Source organism: Pelmatolapia mariae, linkage group LG16_19 (genome assembly GCF_036321145.2).
Source record: "Pelmatolapia mariae isolate MD_Pm_ZW linkage group LG16_19, Pm_UMD_F_2, whole genome shotgun sequence".
Taxonomy (NCBI): Eukaryota; Metazoa; Chordata; class Actinopteri; order Cichliformes; family Cichlidae; genus Pelmatolapia; species Pelmatolapia mariae.
In genome coordinates, this window is record NC_086241.1 from 29,226,256 (window position 1) to 29,249,395 (window position 23,140).

The 23,140-nt window shown below is 40.0% G+C and overlaps 2 protein-coding genes across 5 annotated transcripts in view; both read left to right on the forward strand.

Moving 5' to 3' along the window:
- Positions 1-2,918: 2,918 nt before the first annotated feature.
- Positions 2,919-18,400, forward strand: LOC134645721 (transmembrane protein 237A-like). Its single transcript, XM_063499276.2, has 11 exons — positions 2,919-3,124; positions 6,951-7,032; positions 8,085-8,213; positions 8,588-8,693; positions 11,095-11,249; positions 12,422-12,542; positions 13,374-13,565; positions 14,035-14,108; positions 15,151-15,238; positions 16,884-17,005; positions 17,768-18,400. The coding sequence occupies exons 2-11, from the start codon at positions 6,963-6,965 to the stop codon at positions 17,833-17,835; spliced, it is 1,125 nt and encodes a 374-aa protein (XP_063355346.1). The 5' UTR covers positions 2,919-3,124; positions 6,951-6,962; the 3' UTR covers positions 17,836-18,400.
- Positions 18,401-18,563: 163 nt separating this feature from the next.
- LOC134645720 (abl interactor 2-like) overlaps positions 18,564-23,140 on the forward strand; it is a 31,000-nt gene continuing 26,423 nt past the window's right edge. For all 4 annotated transcript variants that reach the window (XM_063499274.1, XM_063499271.1, XM_063499273.1 and 1 more), the window contains exon 1: positions 18,564-18,829. In XM_063499274.1, the coding sequence (XP_063355344.1) occupies positions 18,713-18,829 (117 nt within the window). In that variant the 5' untranslated portion in view covers positions 18,564-18,712. The remainder of the gene's footprint in view (positions 18,830-23,140) is intronic.

Sequence of the window (23,140 nt, forward strand, 5' to 3'; positions counted from 1 at the left end):
TGCTTAGCAACCTCTGTCTGGTCAGTGTTTGAAGTGGCAGAAAGCAGCAATCCGCTTCTACTTGATCTGCTGCTGAGATCTGACTGACAAGATGCATAAATGGTGTGTGTTCATGGTGGGAACTTACTGATGTGTAACCTGGAGATTTCAGCACAGAACTTTAGAGTTGAGGTGGTCTTAGGTTTTCTTTATTTTTTATTTTTATTGTAGACAGTAATGAAAAACTACAACATGTAGAGTGGAATTCAAGAATGAAGAATTCTCTCTTCAGCTGTTCATAATGTTACAGATTAGCCTGTTCTGAATTTTAAGATGACTCTGTAGACTTCTAAGATTGAAATAAAGTCTGTGAGTTTGGGAAACCTAAGTTTCTATTTGTGGTGAGTTCAGCATTGCTGAATGAAAATGCTTTTCTGTTTTCCTTTATTTTTTTTTTTGTATAGTGTGAAGCATGTAGTGTTTTATACAATAAAACAGGACTTGATACACAAACGCTGTGCACTTGTAGAGAAACCAGGTAATGAGATATAGGGCTTGTTGTTTTTTTTGTTTTTGTTTGTTTGTTTTAGTCGTTTTGATTTAATTACCCATTTCAAAATGACCCATTTCAGAACAGCATAAGTCAAATTTAGGAATGTACAAATTTGCTTTTAGAAGTAGGAATATTACCGTTGTTGCATTAATAGAAGCACACAACAGGTTCACAGAAATTATTGGTGGGAACAGGAGATGAGCTCCTAACCAGCTGACTGAGCAAAGTTTTGATATAATTGAGTGTCAAATTTCAGATGCAATCCCTCCTGTTAGCAGACTTCTCTCAAATGCTCATGTATGTAATCTGTTATTGGATGAATCTGATGACATTTGAAGAGTTTGCTTTTGTAATTTCTTCTTGTCACTTTGCTCAGTTTGACACAGAGCTAAACCTCCTTAGACTTACAATCTTCCTTTTGCTTTATTGTTACTGTCGGCTTGACTCCACATACTGCTTATCAGCTAATAAATGCCCCACAGCTTCATCAGCACCTTGATTTGCGCTGAGGCAACTGTTTTACAGAGTGGTTACACTGACATCTTGAGGCCAGTTGCTGTAAATACATATTCTTATCACTGAAGTATGTTTTAGAAGGCTCACATCTTTAGTTCTGTTCAGGAATGTAAGTAAATATCTGTAATTTTGCATCTTCATAAAATAAACAAATAAAATAAGTAAAAAAAAAACAATCACATGAAAAGAGTAAATTTGAAATTCATAAATAAGAACAATATTTATATTTTAGCATTAAATATATTTTGATTACAAAGCTTGCATATATTATTATTTCTAATAACCATTATAGAAACATTAAAAAATGGTATTTACCAATACTATATATGCAAGTGAGCTAAAAGCTCAGGTTTCAGACTGCTCTAAATACTCACTCTAATCACTTTTTTTCTTCTCTTGGCTCCTTGTGATGTCAGAGAGAGCTCATATTTCTAATATGGTCCTCAGCCTCATGCTGGGAATGCAGAAGCCCCACCCACCTGCTGCTCAAAGCTTCTGCTCACGAAGAAAAGGCATTTAGACAGATGTTGGCTTAAAAGGAGGGCCAGGGATTCTGAATACACTAAACCCGACTGTATAAAATAGATAAGGATAATTTTGAGCACTAAAACGCAAATTATTTATTTTGGTTTGTGGAGTAAACGTACACTGAGCTGGAGAGAAACACCTGGTGTAAACACAGAGGGTTAACCTCTCTGTGTTTCTCAGGTTAATCCTTTGCAGGGCAGATGTAGTTCAGCTGATTTAACTGGAGGATTAGCGTTGTCTCGCTACGTCCCCCAGCCTGACGGTCATCCACATAAACAGCACTGAGTGGAAGTCTGTGGAGCCCAACATAACAACAGAAAACAAAAACCAGTGAGTGGGTGGGAAAATGTAAATGGCAGTGTTTATACATTAACACGCACACACACAAGATTTAAACTAGCCTGTTATCCTTTGTAAAGGTTATTCTTTCATAACCAGAAATTGCAAGTTGAGTGGTGGGTGACATTCACTAATAATTTAGAAATCATTGAATATTTATGTAGTCTTCTTATTTTAAATAAATAATCATTATTTTTGAGTGTAATCTTTTTTCAGATGCTCACTTCAAGCTGTTTATGTACAGTATGCATGTGTCTGTGTGTGTTGGCCTAATAGGATTGGTTTCAGTGACCTGATCTCTGCCGTGTAAAGGTTTAACCTTTGAGCTCTTATCCTTGACAGAGGACCAGCACACCTGCTCGGTTTCTCAATTTTATAAGGTTAAATTAGGTTGTTGTGTCTTTTTGAATGACATTTTTATCTGATGGTGGCGATAAGGTAAAGTTACTGATATCCATCCTGATGGCCGGGACACTTTGCTCAAAACTCAAATCATCTAATCAAAGTCATTGGGATTCATTCTCTAGGGATCCGAGAGTATTTTGCTACCCACTATTATGACTACAAACCATTGTTTTTTTTATGTATTAATTGTTGATATGTCCAGAATTAGACAGGATATTTGGGGGGAAAGAGCAAGGGAATGATGTGCAGTATGCATAACCAATCTTCCATCAAGTTGCCCAGCAACTCTATCACCCCCAAGAACCTTATGCCTCAACAAGTATCCCTAAAACCTTCCTAATGTGCTACAAAATTTACTCTGTTTTAATATCAGATGGGAATATGTGTATCAAGGTACAGGACAGAGAAGAGTTGGACCTGGTTCTTTTTCGTGATGACTGAGCTGCAGCGTAACCAGTGACTGGATCTCCCGAGAGAACAACTGAGAGATTATCAGCATCCATGGCTTATTTGAAGTGCAGCCAGCAGGTGACATCACAACTGATCCGCCAACCACAAAGCACAGCTCAGCACATGATCCGCCTGTCACTCTAAACCCTAAGACAAGTCTCAAAGCCGGGCTAGCTGCCTTCTCTATGTCTTCTTCCTGCTTCGCCCCACCTTCTCGTCTTTTATTTCCTCTTTTAAATTAAGAGAGGGGAGTTTTTACTGAGAAGCTTTCCTTCAGCTGGATAAGATCAGAAACAGACGAGGACGGTCTGTGGTGTTTTCTCTGCACAGCCACAGACACACTCAGCTGCACAGGTAAGGACAGATACACGCTAAAATGATTATTCTGTACACTTACAAAACTTTAACTGAGGGTTGAGTCAAAGTTGTTACATTTATTAGGCTAATATCTATTCTATTTTTAAGGAAGTCTGGCTTCCGTAGCTCATTTTGTGAAAATGCTGTAGGACACAGAGAGGGGCCTCAGGTAGGACTCAAACCCAGACCACTGCATTTACCCTTTCTTCTCTCACCCCAACCAATCACAGCAGATGGCCGCCCCTCCCTGAGCCTGGTTCTGTCGGAGGTTTCTTCCTGTTAAAAGGGAGTTTTTCCTTCCCACTGTCACCAAAGTGCTTGCTCATAGGGGGTCATATGATTGTTAGGTTTTTCTCTGTATGTAATATTGTAGGGTCTACCTTGCAATATAAAGCTCCTTGAGGCGACTGTTGTTGTGATTTGGCGCCATATAAATAAAATTTAATTGAACTGAATATAGTCACACTGTCCAGCTTCCACCCTGACGGTTAGTCTCATCACCAGTGCCCTTTCCATTGTGTCCCAAATTGACACAAAGCAAGTTTTAAGCATGTGATCTGTTCACACTTGAAAAAATACTTGAAAAATGCATAAAATTAAGTACAGATGTGAAGCACTCATCCATAAATCAGTTAATCAGTTCAATAGCACAGTAAATTATGAAGAGCGCTGCCATAACAAATTAAAAAGTAGACTAAAGTGTCCTTAATTTAGTACATTTAGAATACTTCCCAGTGCACTTACTAGTTTAATAAGTTTAATTAAGTTTTACTGATATAGTGCCAAATCACAACAACAGCCAGACTATCACAACACAGTAAATTTCCAATTCTGCAGTATATCTGCAGAAAAGCACACCTCAAATAAGAAATTTTTATAAAAGTAAAAACAATGTTAAAAGATCATCATACAAGTGATCTATAGATGTTATGAATAGGATCATATGTGACAACAAATGAAGGAGGGATCATAGCTTTTAATATTCTAAAGTAAAGACCCTACAGTACTACAGAGAAAACCCCAACAATCAAGTAACTCTCTTTGAGCAACCACTTGGCGACAGTGGAAAGGAAACACGTCCTTCCTTAACAGGAAGAAGCCTCCAGCAGAACCAGGCTCATGGAGGAGCAGCTATCTGCCACAACTAGTTGGGGTCAACGGGAGGGAAACAAGATGAAGAAGAGAATAACTAATGATTGAATGCAGAGAGCTGTATAAACACATAGTGAGTGGGAAAAAAGTGAGTGAAGAAGAAAAACTCTGCATCATTGGAAGCCCCCACCAGCCTGGTCTTATTGCAGTGTCCATTATAGGAGAATATCGCTCTCTCTTTCTAGTCCCTGTCAGTACTCTCACTGAAGCATTTTGGATCAGCCAAAGGATTTTTAGGGAGTGTCTATGACAGAGTAATAATAATAGATTACAGTAGTCCAGCCTAGACGTAATAAATGCATGAACTAGTTTTTTCAGAATCACGCTGAGACATGATGTTTCTAATTTTAGAGATATGGAAAAATTTTAGAGATAACATCAGTTACCACAATTAACCAGCCAATTGCAGTTACACTGAAACCAATTTGCTGTTCTGCAGGATTACAAGCTGATTTATACTCATGAATTCATTCATTCATTAATTTTACCCAGAGATTTAATAAGTCTATAACATGTCTTGAATGTGGTCAAAATTATATTAACATGTATTTTTAACAACCCCACAGAGACACATTTTGTTCTGACATCAGAATTGATATGAACACATTAAAAGTCAAATACCAGCACATTTCAACCAGTCAGTACTAGATTAATACCAGTAACATGTAGCTGATATTGAATGTGATTAGAGCTGCTAAACCTGACAGTGTTTCTCAGGTTACTATAACACAACTTCTCTCATTTTTTCCACGTCTATCATTCCTTCAGTTAAATGTTAGATGATAAAGTCTTCGAAAGTTTGCTCAAATGCATTGTGAGCACAAGCTACTGATGTTTCATTTTTGATGATGGATTTTAACCCACCACCGCCTTTCTTCATAGAGAGGAAGTTAAATGCTAAATTATGACATTACTGTACAGCACTACATTTGCTCTGTGGTACTTCACAGTCACTGTGTATAAGGCTACGTTCACACTGCAGGCGAAAGCGCATCAAATCCAACTTTTCTGACCCTATGCGACCCATACCTGATCATGGTATGACAGTGTGAACAGCACAAAAACCGATATTTTCAAATCCGACCTGGGTCACTTTCATATGTGGTACTCAATGGTCATGTTGCATTATATCCGTCTTTTACGTTACTGACACAAGACAGATCAGCGCCGGAGAAGCGCCGGAGAAGACATCATGAACGCTTCCTGGCCATCCAGTGTAGATGTCAGTGAAACTGCTGGGAAGACAACGTTGGAGAAACGTGAACATTTTATTTGTACTGTATAATCTGTAGATTCTGACAGAAATCTGCAACTATCCTTTGAAGCACCGCTCCTCTCTAAAACAGCAATAAGGATAATTATTAGGCCATATCTAAATAACAAAATAACTTTACAACTTAAAGCAAAATTGGGAAACGTAAAGTCCGAAACAAGTCTTTATATTAACAGCCATCAGTCAAATAATACTGTTTGGTCTGGGTCTAAACAGAGCGCGTTGTGTGTGACGTCTCCTTTTGCGCATGCGGGTCGCTTTGAGGGTTCACACTAGAGCGTGTTTGCTGTCACATTTTATTTGTAGTGTGAACAAGCAGACAAAAAAATCAGATTTCATCAGAAAATCGGAATTGAGCATTAAGACCTGCAGTGTGAATGTAGCCTAAGTTTTTGTAATCTAGTCACTGATCCTCTCAGTTTTACTCAAGCACTTTTTGTTTAGGCCTTAGGAGTGGTGCATAAATATATTGCCTAAAGTGTCTCCATTCATTGGGCAGGTAGGACAAAACGCTATGTTTGATTCTCAGTTGGGCTAATTAAACTTACAGTGGGGAAAATAATTATTTGATCCTCAAGCCAAACATAACATTGTATTTGGTGGAGAAACCATTGTTGGAAAGCACAACAATACCATGTTTTTTGCAGTTGGTCACCAGGTCTGCACACATCTCAGGACGGATTTTGGCCCACTCCTCTTTACAGAAACTCTAAATCTGTTAGGTTTCTTTTGCTGCTGCTCGGCAACTTCCAAGTGTCAGCTCCTTCCACACATTTCTCCTGACTGAAGTTAGGAGACTGGCTACATCACTCCATGACCTTAATGTACTTCTTTTGCCACGCCTTCTTGTCCTTGATTTTACCTCACGTGACCCCATCCAGTGACCCTTGATGCAGTGAAATCGTCTTTTACCCTCAGCAGCTAAACAGTCCAAAGCATATAGTTTCCACCTCCATGCTTAACTGCTGGGATGGTGTTTTCTGGATCATGATCAGCATTCCTCTTCCTGCCAGAGAGCTCCATTTTGGTTTCTTTTGACCAGAGCACTTTATTCCAAGCCTTCTATGAATCATTTAGATGTGCCTTCTTAAGCATAGGGACTTTGCGGATGCCCCAAGATTTCAGTCCATTACAGTGTAGTGTGTTACTAATGGTGCTCTTCACCAAACCATGTGCTTTGTGCTTTATGGTGTGCTTCTTAACCACCTGTCTTCAGAGCTTCAGCCTAATCCATTTATCTCAAACTGGCATCACCACTAGTCACCTCAATATCCTCATTAACATGAATTAACTGACCTGAATTACTTTCTAAAGGGAGATATTCTGTGAGACACTGAGAGAGATTTGTGATCGATTTTATAAAGACTTTTTCTGTCTTTCTCTTTGTTCTCCTTACAGAAAAACGACACAATGCCAGCTGTCAAGAACAAGAAAAAGAAGGTGAAGAAAGAGGTTGTTGATGAGGAAGAGCAGGGAGAAGGTGAGGGAGTGACAGTCACTACCAGTGTTGGGAAGGTTACTTTTAAAATGTATTCCACTACAGATTACAGAATACATGCCCCAAAATGTATTTTGTAACGTATTCCGTTACATTACTCAATGACAGTAACGTATTCTGAATACTTTGGATTACTTAATATATTATCATGCTTTTTACAACTACATGAATGTACTATTGCTGTGTGATTTATTACTATTACTGAAGGTCCGCGGCTCCGAACCGTAGTAAAGGGACCTCTGGCTAATACGTTGGGTTCCGTGTCGGGCCTGTAGCCGAAAAATAGCTTTACTTTGTTGTCTGGGTCAAGTTTGAGACAGAGAGAGGCGTTGAAAGGCTGCTCCAACAGAACTTATTGTTTCGGAGGAAAACACGAACACAGTGTACAGTCGAGTCTTAATAGCTTACTTACAGCTGGGCTCGTCAGGCACTCTTCTTGGCTGCAGTGCTTATTATTATATTTACATGCTTCCAGCTCCCGTTTCTGCTCGATGACAACTCGTACTTTTCCACTCTCCTTTTTCTCCCTCCTCGCGCTCACAGACACATAACGGTCCATTCTCCCTGCAGCACGGACTACACTGCCCATGAGGCTACATTCTTTAGGGCTATGCCTGTAGCATTCTGCCTATTAGCTTAGCACAACAACAACAACAAAAAGGCGCTCTCTCACCCAGGAAACACACAGTCGCAGAGAGAGCGTCACCCTGTAACCATGGCAACCGTAACGCTGCCGCCTGGAACAACAGAACAAACAAAACCCAAACAGTCCTGACCCGCGACAATATGAAACAGGAAAATACCGCCATGTAATCCATTTATTTCAACAAAGTAACTGTATTCTAAATACCACCTTTTTAAACGGTAACTGTAACGGAATACAGTTACTCATATTTTGTATTCTAAATACGTAACGGCGGTACATGTATTCCGTTACTCCCCAACACTGGTCACTACTACCTGTAGTTTAAATGAAAATGTATTCTATCATCCAGTATTTTTATTTTGTTTTCTTCTCTTTTGTTCTGTTCTAGTCGCCCTGGATGTGGAGATGGAGGAAGTGATCAACAGGAGCCATTCTGACAGTAGAGACCCTTTGACCCCAGAGCCACAGGATCTAGCACCACAGAAGAAAAAGAAGAAGAAGAAGGCACCTACAGTTGGTAACAAAACCTTTACTAGCTTTAACACCTATGTGTAAAATGTTGTGACCCAAATCCAGAGGCAATACTAATTCTATACAGAAGACAAAAAGTACGTCTGAATTTCTGATTCTTTCTTTCAGTCTGTTTGATCAGAATTTGCATGATTTTTTTTTACATGTACTTTACACCCATTCTGTTTCTTACTATATATGCCAGTTTTCCTGTAATTGTCATAGAGGCAGTGGGAGTTCTAAAGGCACAGAATAAACTAGATGTTAGATGATGGGCTGCATGACAACAAGCGAGATTTAAAAAAATAAAGGGCCTCAGCTAACAATCATGATTGACAACTGTGACCTTTAAAGCTTTCACATCATATATTTCTTTGTCAGAGCATGAAACAGAGCATGCTGATATGCCAAATGGCAACATTGCTGAATCAGTGATAGATGGAGAAGAAATGAATGTCGCTGTAACCAGGAGGACAAAAAGGAAGAGGTGAGTACCAGCATTAGGTCAGATCCTCATATTTGAGCTAGATGGAAAACCATCACTGATGGAAAAATGCATCCAAAGAACTAATCCGTTCAATTTTTTATTCAGTAAAGAGTTCACTCATCATTTGTGACAGTCAGGAATCAAATTAGGAAAGTACAAGCAGTAGCATTAACTATGGTCAAAGATCAGCAAATATTAGTGAACTGTGGCAGTTAGCTTTAGCTGAAGCAATGTCAAAAGTTAAACTTAGTCACTGTGCAGTAATATGAAAAAGAATGTTTTCATAGGACTTTGGTAATAAGCAAAACACAACAAATGATTCAGTAGCTTGTAAAACCAATTTCAGTTCAATGCAATTCAATTCAGTTCAGCAAAGTTTTATTTATATAGTGCCAAATCATAAAAACAGCTGCCCAAAGATGTGTTATATTGTTAGATAAAGACCCTACAATATTACAGAGAAAGCTCGAATAGTCACACAACTCCCTATGGATAAGCACTTAGCAACAGTGGAAAGGAAAACCTCTTTAGCAGCAATAACTTAAAGTAATCATTTTCTGCATAACTTTATCAGTCTCTCACAGGAAGGAAATTTGGTCCATTCTCCTTTATATTTGCTGCTGTACTAGGAGCATGTTGTCCTGCTGCATGATAGGAGTACATGGTCAACTCAGTGATTGCAAGGCGTCCAGATCCTGTGGCAGCAGAAAAAGCCCAATTCATGCCTAGTTTACCACAGTGCTTGACAGTCAGTGTGACGTAATTGTGCTGATATGCTGGTTTTTCTCCAACTGTAGCATGTGCATTATAGATAAAAAGACATTGTTCCAGCCGTATTGTGGTTTATTCAGAAACACCTTTGTAAACTGAGACATAACTCTTGGATATTTCTGTAATTGTACTGCTACTTACCAAGATAATATCATGGAAGCAGTACTGTTGGAGTTAGTGTTTCCTGGTCTGTCTTTTGTCACTAAACGCTCATTTTTTTGTTTAATGTAACCTCATAGGGGATTTGAACCAGTAATCTTTCCTTTGCCAAGCTAACGTGTAAACCTCTACATTTCATAGCCTAAATTTATAAAATATGAATATGGAATTGAAAAGCAAAGGTGAGCTGTAAAAATTCATATATACAGGTAATGGAAAATCAAAATCCCCAAAATGTTTTCCCAGAATGGTCTTGTTTCAACACAACAATGCCAGATTACATTATGCACAAAGAAGAGACGTAATGCACTGGCTAAATGTTCCTGTGCCACCTTCTTTGAAACGTGTCACAGTAATAAGACTGAAAATGGTAATATTTTTCATATTCATGTTTTTATGATTGCATTCTTTTTGTTTGTGTGTCTCTGTTTTTCACGCCATCCCAGCAAAAGGGTTTACAAGAACAAAACAAACAAAAGGATTTGTACTAGCATATCTATAAATCAGTAAATTGCCAATGCACCTGTTGTTTAGATCAGTTATGAGCCAATGAGAGCTATCATTATGGAGATGAGCTAAATGACAGTAATAAGAGGTAATGGAAGGTAAAAGGACCTGATGGCAGCTTAATGGAGCAAACTAGCAGCTGAGGTTATCACCTTTTATTCCACTTATCTCCTATTACATTGTCCCTTATTTTCAATGTGAGCAAAAATGTGGAGGTGACATGTCATTAACTGAGTCTGTGTCTGTGTGAATAAAGACACAAGTAAGAGTTGTTTGTGTAACATATAGAGGATTTGATTTTGAAAGGAAAACCTACTTCCCATTTACACTCATAAATTAAACATGTTTCTTTTGAAAAGCTTGCGTCTCTTGGTAGACTCTGGCCTTTAGAGGTCTCTGAGCTTTATGTGCTGATAGTCTAGCATGTCTTTGTAGGTTATCAGTCATCCAGAAGATGGCAGTCATAAGCATTTGAGGTGATAACCCCACTATGGTTAAACACCTGGGACTCACCATCAGCTCAAAAAGCTGTGTTAGCTTGGCTTAAAGCAACAGTCAACAATGTCCAGATAACAAAGCCCAGCATGCAGACGTACACGATCAAAGCCATAATGATTATTACAGTTGTCTCCAATTACTCATTGGATTTCTAACACCTTGCAAGAGTCCCTGGTTGCTATGGCAACTCACAAAACAAAAGGGGAGATGAAAAACTGATTTTTTGTTTGGGGGTTCAATGTTTTTTCACATGTAGTCTTAGGTTAGTTTTGGTTAACTATACTACTTCAATAACACCAAATACAGAGTTTTGAGGAAACTGGATGTACATATTCATGTCAGTCCATGTGTCCACACCTAATAATGACCAAAGTTATTAAAAAACAGTACCATATTTCAGTCTGGATAAATGGATGGACTTAGTGCTGCTATGTGACAAAACCCTCTTCCCAATGTCACCTGGCAGGAAGGCGAAGGCTACAGAGCACTCCAGCAATGATCTGGGAGCAGAAGATGACGATATCGTCACAGACTCCCAGTCGCCCATCCCCCAGCATTCCCTGTTCTCAGCCCCGCACGGACACAGCCATCCGGCTGGCAAAGTGTTTGTGGAGAGGAACCGTGAGTATGAATCAGATTTACCAGGGTCAAATACACGACGTGGCAGCAAGATGATGAGAAGGATGATGATCCTTCTCATTTTTTGACCATGAATGTGAACAGCTAAATGCAGAAAAACATCTAGAGGTTTCAAACTCTACAAACTGCTTCCTTTAAATACTATAAATAAAACCATGACTTGACATGACCAGTGAACATTTCATTTAAGTGGTAAATGGACTGGCAGTTATGTAGTTAAAGCCAAGCCAAGTCAAGTTGCTTTAGTGCCATTTCAACTATGTGCAGTGGTACATTACACAGTGAAGACCATGATTCCTCCAAGACCATGGTTCTATATATAACAGACAAAAAAACTATACACGTGTCAGTGTTCTGTTAGTTTAAAAACTAACAGAACACTGACACACACTCATGATTAGTAGGTGCCCAGCTTTACCTCCTGAGCCCTATATGCCCCCTTTATTTTTTGACTTTTCCAATAAATTATCTAGTAATATTTCACAAAATAAAATTTGCTTGAATTTTTGTTTGTTGGTTTTACTTTTAATTTTTTGAATAAAAATTAGGATTACCTTCCTGGCCACACCACTGGCCTCTTTAATCCATCAGGCGCCTTGTCTATGTAGGTCACTGGCAGCTGACCTCATCTGACCCTGCAAATCTCCTCAGACACTCTCCAAGCACTTGGTGTTGCATGGCTTAACTGACTGCTGGCTCTGAAATGACCGCATGATCATTTATGTCATTGCTGCTCTTCAAGATTTCAAAATGTAAACATTTTTTTAAAAATGTCAGATTGGTGCACCCAGTTTACCTCAGTGGGTGAGCAGGTGACCATTTGCTGTATGGCCAGAGAGCAGTAGGCCTGGGTTTGAGACCAAGCTATGGCTGTTTGCTGCATGTCTTCCTCTATCTGTCTATCTTCACTGTCCCCATCCAATAAAGCTCAGGACAAAGAATAATTTGACTGGTCAACATGTAAAGCTGTGAATGTTAAAAACAAGTTCACTTAACTCCCAATAATGTTTATTATTATGTTCTTAGACAATGGCTGGATTCTGAGGTTTGGATCTGGTTAGGATTATTTTCTCCAGAAAATTGAAGTGATGGAAACATAATTGTGTGTGTGTGTGTGTGTGTGTGTGTGTGTGTGTGTGTGTGTGTGTGTTCAGGGCGGTTTCAGGGAGAGCGAGTGGAGCATCTCCGACACTCTGAGTTGATGGATGACTACATGGAACCCCGACAGCTCTGGACCACCAGAGATGTTGCAATACGAGTCCACAGCAGCTTCAGGTCTGCAGACACACACATACACATAGAATGGGTTACATTACATACAGGAGCTAGCTGCAGCAGCTGTTTCAAACTGTTATGTATCCTATACATGTCTACTCAGCCAATCACATGACAGCAAATGAATGCATTTAGATTTGTAGACATGATTAAGACAAACTGCTTAAGTTCAGACTGAGCATCAGAATGAAGAAGAAGTGATTTAAGTGACTTCGAATGCAGCGTGGTTCTTAGTACCAGACAGACTGGTCTGAGTATGATAGTATAGCATGTATTAGTGACAGGCTGGCAGGCTCAGAATTTGAAATCATGGACCCCTCCTTGCTTATATCAAAGGTTCGGCTGGGCTGGGTATGATGGAGTAATGGTATGTGGGCAAACTTTGGGCCCTTTAGTACCAACTAAGCATCATTTAAACATGGCTTTATCACTACAGTGTACCTGTATTCCAATGGCTGCTTCCAGCAGAATAATGCACCAAAAGAGCACCTGGAATAGGAAATGTGCATCAGCATGTCATCATGGACCAGAATGTTTCCTCCACCTTGTTGAATTTATGCCACAAAGAATTCAGAAAGTTCAGAAGGCAAAAGGAGTTCTAACCCTATACTAGCAGGGTGTAACTAATGAAGTGTCTGGTGAACGTATATCTGATATAAAATATTTCACATACTATGCCGCCATACTGCAGTGGTCCTAAATACACCAATTCAGCAGTTCTTTTCTCTTGTTTTGTCACAGAGAAACAAAGACATCAATTTCAATGAGTAGCATGAGTAGCTGCCATGAAACCAGTTTAACGTGGTCCTGTGGTGTGATCTCCACCTGCAGGGTGATAGGTCTGTTCTGCCACGGTTTTCTGGCCGGCTTCGCAGTGTGGAACATCATTGTTGTGTACGTCTTAGCGGGCGAGCAGATGACCACGCTCCCCAACCTGTTGCAGCAGTACCACCTGCTGGCCTACCCAGCTCAGTCTCTGCTCTACCTGCTGCTGGCCATCAGCACTGTGTCTGCATTTGACAGGTTTGTGAGTTTAATAACTCAGAAGTCTACCTCTACACTCTCATTGAGAAGCGGAGGTGGAACCCATGTCATTATTTAAGCTACTTAAAGGAGTGCGGTTCAGTTTGTGGCCTTTATCATATTTATCATACAATATTTGTCATATTAATTATCTTTGAAGAATCTTTAATTATTCAACTTATGCATTTTTACATTATATCTTTCAGCTCTTATTGTTTTAATTGCAATGTTCTTGTATTTTGTTCATCTCAAATGTTAAACTAACAATCCCCAAAATTCACTGCTCTTATAATTTGAAAGAAATTAAGAATCTGCACTTGGTGGAAACATGTACTGGAGACCTGTATTTCCACCAGCAATTGAAAGAAATAGTCTCATAATTGTCCAAATTCCCGCTGGACTGGAATTGTTGACTTGAATAAATAAGAAGGTGAAAAGTAACAGCTTTGCTGTTTTGCATCATCTGCAGAGTGAACCTGGCCAAGGCCTCCATGGCCCTGAGAGGCTTCCTCACCCTGGATCCTGTTGCTCTGGCTTCCTTCTGTAAGTAAGACAAGACAAAAGCAGAATGATGACGATGTTGATGTTAAGGCCTTAATGTGGTTAAGGACTATGCAGTCCTGTAAAAAACTAGATACACCTTTACTCCCTCCATAGAAATTACAAGAGTAAATAGGACCCAGGTACTGCTAATCAAATGCACCTGATTAATTCAGTTATATAAAGGCTTTAGCAATTTGCTGGTCTGTCATTCCAAAGTCTTCTTTCCAGGAGTGGACATAGCACCAAATTCCCCCCACGGTCAGACTGTGCAGTTAAAAATTGCAGGAAAACCAAGAGCTACATCTCCTGGCAAACTTAAGAAGTAAAAGTAAAGTTTGCCAGGAGGAAATCTCTTTTTCTCTTAAAAGGACATGGCAGCACGGCTTGGGTTAGCAAAGTTACATGTGAACAAACCACAGGACCTCTGGAACAAGACAAAGTGGAGATGTTTGGCCATAATACAAAGGACAGTTTAGAGAAAACCAAACACAGCATATCAGCACAAATACCTCATACTAACTGTCAAACAGAGTGGTGGAAGGATATTGAGCTGGGCTTGTTTTGTAGCGTCATGACCTGGACACCTTGTACTAATGGAGTCAACCATGAACGCCTCTGCATATCAAAGTATTCAAAAGTGAAGTCATCTGTCTGACAGGTAATATTTGGCTTACCCTGGGTCATGTAAAAGAACAATGATCGCCAGTTTGGCAGCAAATTCAAACCTCAGTGCTGTGGGGCTTCATAGAGCTGCGCGTGAACAAATGCCTACAAACTTGAAAGATCCAAGGTTTAAAGAAGAGTGGGCCAAAATTCCTCCACAACAATGTTAGAGACTGATAAAGTCATTCAGAAAACAATTACTCATTGTAAGGCCGATTAAGGTAGATCTAAAGCTAATGAATTCTGAACCTAGGCATGTTGGACCTGGTCATTTTTTATTTTTTTACTGGTTTTTCACAGGATCTCATAGAAAACTGAAAAAACGTTCTTTTTTAAATGCCTGTAAGTATCCAAACATCTTCTCTCTTTGTGTGCTCAGTGTATTTTATAGCCCTGATCCTGTCCCTCAGCCAGCAAATGGCCAGCGATCGCATCAACCTGTATCCCACTGCCAATGAGACTCTGTGGTGAGATTTTTGTTTTCATTTTTATAAGTCAACATTTTTAGCGTGATCTTGGAAAAGCAAAGAGGAAAACAGATGAAAGCAATACTTTCCACAAAAAGATCAAAGTTGACATGGCAACTGAATTTAAAAACTGATAGGAGCTTAAAGGGCTAAAAGGAAATATCTGATGCAGGATGGTTTAAAAGCAGGTGTTTTACATTTACATTATATACAATACTTTATTAATATTTCTGTGGTTCTAGTAGAACACTAAATGTGTATGAGAAGTTTATTTTTTAGCCATTTTTAGGCATTTTCAGGCAATTGTAGTCAAATGTTGTTTTTTCCCATGATGAAACTAATTTGAATATCTTTCTATATATTGAGTAATACTTACATTTTAATTGTATGGCAAATTTAAAAACAAAACTCTTTTAAAAACCAAAAGTATCCAGAAAACATTCACACATTTCCACATAAAAGGAACATCTTCCTTTTAACAACACTGAGACCTGAGGCTCCATTGCCAAAGACTTTTAAGAGGCTAATGCACTTCCTTTATTAAACTTAACTTGGAGAATCTCAGAGTTCTGCTATTTTCTCCTTACCATGGCTGGAAAACCCTCCTGAGGACTCAATCTTGACATGGAATGGTAAAATAATAACTGCTATTCAGTGTTGGGAAGGTTACTTTTAAAATGTATTCCACTACAGATTACAGAATACATGCCCCAAAATGTATTTTGTAACGTATTCCGTTACGTTACTCAATGACAGTAACGTATTCTGAATACTTTGGATTACTTAATATATTATCATGCTTTTTACAACTACATGAATGTACTATTGCTGTGTGATTTATTACTATTACTGAAGGTCCGCGGCTCCGAACCGTAGTAAAGGGACCTCTGGCTAATACGTTGGGTTCCGTGTTGGGCTCTTAGCCGAAAAATAGCTTTACTTTGTTGTCTGGGTCAAGTTTGAGACAGAGAGAGGCGTTGAAAGGCTGCTCCAACGGAACTTATTGTTTCGGAGGAAAACACGAACACGGTGTACAGTCGAGTCTTAATAGCTTACTTACAACTGGGCTCGTCAGGCACTCTTCTTGGCTGCAGTGCTTATTATTATATTTACATGCTTCCAGCTCCCGTTTCTGCTCGATGACAACTCTACTTTTCCACTCTCCTTTTTCTCCCTCCTTGCACTCACAGACACATAACGTGTATGGCAGTCCATTCTCCCTGCAGCACAGACTACACTGCCCATGAGGCTACATTCTTTAGGGCTATGCCTGTAGCATTCTGCCTATTAGCTTAGCACAACAACAACAACAACAAAAACGCGCTCTGTCACCCAGGAAACACACAGTAGCAGAGAGAGCGTCGCCCTGTAACCATGGCAACCGTAACTCTGCCGCCTGGAACAACAGAGCGTAGCTGTCAAACAAAACCCAAACAGTCCTGACCCGCAACAATATGAAACAGGAAAATACCGCCATGTAATCCATTTATTTCAACAAAGTAACTGTATTCTATATACCACCTTTTTAAACGGTAACTGTAACGGAATACAGTTACTCATATTTTGTATTTTAAATACGTAACGGCGGTACATGTATTCCGTTACTCCCCAACACTGCTGCTATTTAACTCCTCATGTCCTGCAGGCCTCCTGGTTCAGAGCAGCAGATCCTGCGGCCATGGATTGTGGTGAACCTGGTGGTGGCGCTGTTGGTGGGGGTGGCCTGGGCCGTCGTCTCCACACGACCGGACATCGACTACACAGAAGGCAAGTTTAGCTAAAACTAACCTGATATGACTTGAGACATTCCATCATCCAGTGATGAAAAGTAACCAAATATAGTTAAGTACAGTTCTCTGGTCTTTTGCATTACTTGTACAAAAATACCCTATTGCTCATAACAAATATGTATTCCTTTTAAGCTACAAAAACTTTTTTTTATAGAAAATGAAACGTAAAAATCACACAGAGGGATGTTACTTAACTTTGGGGACACCTTCTTGAGCAAACAGGAAACATTAATGATACTTCACATCCTGTGGAAACAGTGAAATAAACTAAAAAAAATTGTTAATAAAACTACAATTACAGAAATCGTAAAAGGCTTCTGTAGGATTTGCCAGGTGTTTTGGCCGCACAGCACACGCACATGAAGTCTCCTGGACTCCAAATACACCAGGTAGCCTGAAGGACACATCACTTTTTTTTCTTTTTTTTTCATTTAAATGTAGCTGTACAAATGGTAAATAAATAAATAGCGCTTTACTAGTCCCTAAGGACCCCAAAGCGCTTTACACAACCAGTCATCCACCCATTCACATACACATTCACACACTGGTACAAAGTATAAAGTAATACTTTTGATGCATTGCTGTGTTCCAGGTGTCATTCTTTACATCACCACTAGATAGAAGCAAAGTGAAACATGTTCAAACCCTAAAAACACGAGGTAGACATTCACATGTCATCAAGCCAGTGTGTGTGCGCTTTGTAGAAATGTAAGCTGATGGTCTGGATTTCCTTTTGCAGAGTTTTTGATGACAATGGAAGTGGAGGGTTACCCGAGAGGAGATGAGAACCTGGAGATTCCGGCCTGAAAACCTTCTCTCTCACTGTGTCTTTGTCTTTGACTCCAAGTCTGTTTTACTAATTTCATTGATGTTTTTGTATAATGTAGCTTTGTGTTTGAACTGATTTTGCAAATAAACTAATAAAGGCTATATGGTAATAGGCAGTTGATACTTCTGCAGGGGAATAAGCGCCAGAAGAGCATAAAATACTTTCTGGTGTTTGTACTCCACTTGTAAATGTTGTATGTATTATTTTCATTCCTCTATTTTTGCTTATGGTCGTTTGCACCTTTTAGCAGTTTTGTCTGTGAAGTCATTTTGTGTGTCTGTTGTGTTTTGTGTTCTCATCACTTTGCAGTTTTTGTGTCTTTGTGTGTTTTCTGTTTGTGGTCATTTTACCCATTTTGCCTGTACCAATTTTTATACACAACAGCATTTTTTTATGCTGTGTGTTGTAATTGGGAAGTCACTTTGCATGTCTTTGGATGTATCTGTAGCCATCCTTTTGTGTATCCGTTTGATGTCATTTTGTGTGCCTTGTTTGTTTGTAGCTGTTTTTTAAGTAATTGTAATATTTCCGAGCTCTTTTTGCCTCTTTTACCATCATTATTTGCATCACCTCCTGCATGTATTTCATAACAGTTTGTAGTCGTTTCCGAGATGTTTTGCGTGACTTTGATTAACATTCCCTAAAAAGAAGGTTAAACAGTCAAACGAAACAGTATCATGGCCCCACCTTACGACTGTGGGCTCTACACTTGTGCCTGGTAGTCCCTCAGAGCACTCCCACTCGCCCACTTTTCTTCATGCCATCACAGTAATGAGATTTCCGCACAGCCCCTGAAGGCGCTAGGATCCATCCATTCAGCGCGCGCTGCAGCCGTGTAGTAAAAGCCATGTAAAGATGGCGGAGCTGCAGATGCTGCTGGAGGAGGAAATTCCTGCGGGACGAAGAGCGTTGTTGGACAGTTTTACCAACCTGGAAAGAGTCGCGGAGTACTGCGAAAGCAACTATGTCCAGGTACATGCTCATATTTAAACAGCAAGTGTATAAGTTGGGTGAAATGACACATCGAGGTAATGTCAGTTGGGAGTAGGCGGTTTGGATAGAGGAGTGATGGAATGACCGTGCCAGATTCCGTTATGTTACCCGTTGCTTTTATGTAAAGAGGAAAAGTCACAGCGAATTCAATACAAACACTGACCCGCTGATGCCTGAATAGGAAGGGTGTCGGGGTCAATTCGGTTTTTTAAAAAATATCCCTAAACACATCTTTACTAGTGAAAAATCAACTTTTGTAAGTGGTTTGCGCAGCACCGTGTTGTTTTCTGATGGAGCGTGACTCTGTGGGAATGTGATGGGTGGATTTTGGTTAGTTTTAAAAGTTTGCTTTAACCGAATTAAGTTTGAATATGTTCACTGAATGGGTGCCGAATTAATTGTCGAGTTGCGTTTTTATTGTAAAATGTCTATTGCAAAGTTTGTGATGTTTATGTAAGCAGGCAATCGCTTGAGCAGAGATGGGTTAATGGGAGTCTGGCGCGACACTTAACTGGTATGTGATTGTGGCCGATAACTTACACCGTAAATCGCTGCTGAGATTTATGATTTACTTTTACTGCTATTCGTCTGATGATTTAAACAAAATCTATAAACAGTTTGTTTTTATTTATTTATTTTCATCAAATGATAACCGGCAGAATTAAGGAAATTTGAAGATAATTGTTAGTTTCAGTCCTGATTAAACATTGTTTCAATTTGCCATCAAAGTGGCAAATACGACTGTTATGACAAATAAATGTATCAGAATAATCTTTAGTATTATCCATTATAGATTCCTTGAAGATGCAGCTAATGATTAATATCCTCGCTGATTGACCTGGCAGCTTTTTCTTGATACAAATTATGCTTTTCTTTTTTATGCTGTTACAGTGGTTGATGCTCATATTAACATGGCCAAAGTTTCAGACCATGAGGTCCATGTATGTTCAAAACATACTTTAGAGTGCTCGAAATGCTCTGTTTCAGACACTTTCTTCTCCTCTTTGCTCTGTATGACGTCAGTGACAGCGGAGATCCCTAATATGGTCATGTCAGGCTCACAACTCTGGCTAATTTATGCAAATATGACATGGAGGAAAAGGGGTTTGCACTTATTGCTCTTTCCATCATTGATGGAACCGGATGACGTATGCGTCAAGTGGGCATATGGAAGGGAAGGGGACAAGAGTGGATCTTCTCTGTGGCTGGCAAATGGACCAACAACACCACAAGCAAGACCTGTACTATCACATACTTTGTACACTGTTTCTATCTGACATTAGGCATGCAGGCTGCAAATGTGCTCTGCACGCTGAACCATAATTTTTGTTTCTGGCTGTAAGCACATAAGGCCCACCACCTGCTTTTCAAACCATAGATGGTCTAAAACAGGGGTGGGCAATCTCAGTCCACGAGGGCCGGTGTCCCTGCAGGTTTTAGATGTGTCCTCGAACCAACACAGCTGATTTAAATGGCTAAATTAGCTCCTCAACATGTCCTGAAGTTCTCCAGAGGCCTGGTAACGAACTAATCATGTGATTCAGGTGTGTTGACCCAAGGTGAGATCTAAAACCTGCAGGGACACCGGCCCTCGTGGACTGAGATTGCCCACCCCTGGTCTAAAAGATGGACATAGCCACCATTATGCCACCTGTTGGTTTGTGAAGTCTTATTTTTGAATTTTCAAGCTGATGTTTTTTTCCCCCCCCAAACGTAACGTTTGTCATGTCATTGAAACCGGACGTGACGAGCAAAGGTTGGATCTAAACTGCACATACAGCAATTTTCAACTGCGACTTACTCGAAGCTGTTGTATTATAGCACAGTAATTTGTCATGGGCATAATACAGCCCCTTAAATTTAATGTTAAATTAACACTCATTATCCACTGATGGCTTCTTGAGAATGTGAGATAGTGAGTTAGACACCAGTAGCTGTACTGGGCTGCCATCCCTCCACCCCCGTACTTGGTTAGCGGAGAGTGTGTGAGTGTACGTGGGCAGACGAGGCTGTTACGGACAACTGTTCTTCCTCAGCTGGTCCTGTATACACACCTGTTCATCGCCACATTTCATTTAGATTCGTGTGTTTGTGTGAGTCTTACTGTCAGTCAACAAGTGAAAGTGCATCAACAGTCTTTCTTCTTTAAAGGCCAGAAGCACACAGGCGCTACATGATGCGTCACCGAAGACCGACACAGTGAAATCTTGTTCTGCACATCTACACTTGATGAATACCACAAGGGCACTTTCTTTTTCCCCTCTTTTATTCCTTCTCCTCTCTATTTCTTCCTTCCTTTATAACCTTTGACCTTTTTATTTCTCAACCTGTTTTCACACTGCACTAGCTTGGCATTAGCTTCCTCATTTTTAGCAGTCACATCAGCAGTAACATGTCATCTTCTCAGGAAAACTGAAAGTCTTTTTTAGCTCGTTAGACTGCTCACACTGCATGTTCAGATTGAGCCTAGCAGGGCTAACTCAGTACCCAGAGGATGGCCTACATTTATGCAGCCAGCAGATGATGTGATTGTTACATAATAGTGCAGTGTGCTGATCCTGTTTTATGGGCTAAATATTTGGATTCAGAGTTGACCCGGGTCAAGTCGTTGTTGGTCTTATGTGGCCACATCCTGGCATCCTTGTGGTCCGAATTCAGATTTAAATCAGTCTAGTGCTTTTTGAGGGGTGGGGGGGGGGGGTTACAGAGTGTCTTTATTCTTTTACTCTTGCATTCCCAGAAAGTTGATTCTGTTCATCCAGAATCAACTTTCTGGGATTTCCTTACCTGCATCAAGGTGCTTCGAGTGTTTATTTGTTTCCAGTGAACAGAGATTTTCAGTAACATAATGTTGCAACTGTACAAGATACAGTCATGAAACCTTGCACGTCTGTGGTTGACATCAAAATGAAGGCTGGCTTTGAACATGGGTGTGGTCAGTTTTGAGCATTAAATAAAGGCTTCCTGGAAGTGGGGAGGACAAGGGCTCCTTCCCATTTTATTTTGTGCAATCCCGACAAGCAGACAAACACCTGTGAGCAAACACTTGGCAACAGTGAAAAGGGAAAACTCTCTTTTAACAGGAAGAAACCTCCAGCAGAACCAGGCTCAGGGTGGGGCAGCCATCTGCTGCGATTGGTTGGAGGTGAAGGGAGGGAAATGAGACAAAAGACACACTGTGGAAGCGAGCCAGAGATTAATAATAATTAATGACTAAACGCAGAGAGGTGTATAAAAATGGAGAGCGTGAGAAGAGGTAAATGAAGACAAAACACTCAGTGCATTATGGGAAGGCCCCACAGCAGCCTAGGCATATTTAAAAGTTACTAAGAGAGGATTCGGGGTCACCTCATCCAACTCTAACTTTATGCTTTATCAGAAAGGAAAGCTGAAGGCTCTGTCTCCCATTCTACTTTTAAATATCCTAGGCACCACAATTGAGCCAGTAGTTAGTCTGATGGCAAAATGCTCTAATGAGGTACTATGAGGTCTTTAACATAAACTGGGGCCTGATTATTCAAGACCTTGTAATCTGTTATGTGGTATAAAAACAGATTTCCATGACAAATGTAATCTGAGAATATCTCTTATCTGAACCAGTTGCAAACTGGTCATTAGTTGTGTTTATTAATAAAACTATGTTTGGAAGAGGCAAAGTAGGAGGAGTGTATGGGACTATCGAGTCCGCCTGTATGCGCCGAGTTTCTAACAGCTGTCTGCAGATATCAGGCTGATGTCAGGAGACACAAACAGCAGGAGCTGAGCTTGTGTGCTGACTTTCCTGTTCTGCCTCTGCTCAAAGTGATAATTAAAGTGGATTTTAATGCTCTGCTCTGTTGAAGCCTCTTGTTCTGACTGCCCACAGCTGTGTGGGACTACTAGAATGTGTAAAATGATGACAGCTTTGCAGGTGGTGCAGATCTCAATGTTCTGCTGCCATGCATGTGGCATCCTTAAATAATACAGCATTTCAATTACACATTATTGGTGGAGTTTTAAGTTGTTGGCTCCTTTTAATAATCGGGGAAAAGTAATTTTTGCTGTTCTTGTGATCAATAATAATGATCATTATTGATCATTAACGTGGTCAGTTTTTAATCAGGGAAATGGTCTATCCTACTTTAGATGTTCATGCTTCAAACAGCCATCCAGACTCCTAGCTTTGTCAGGAAAAAAAAACAGAGATGACTGTTCCTGCCTCTTCCAAAGATGCTGGAGACCCGGTTTTCAATATAACACCACCCACACATCCTCCTCCTTAATGCTGTAGGTTTGTAAACTGAGATAAAT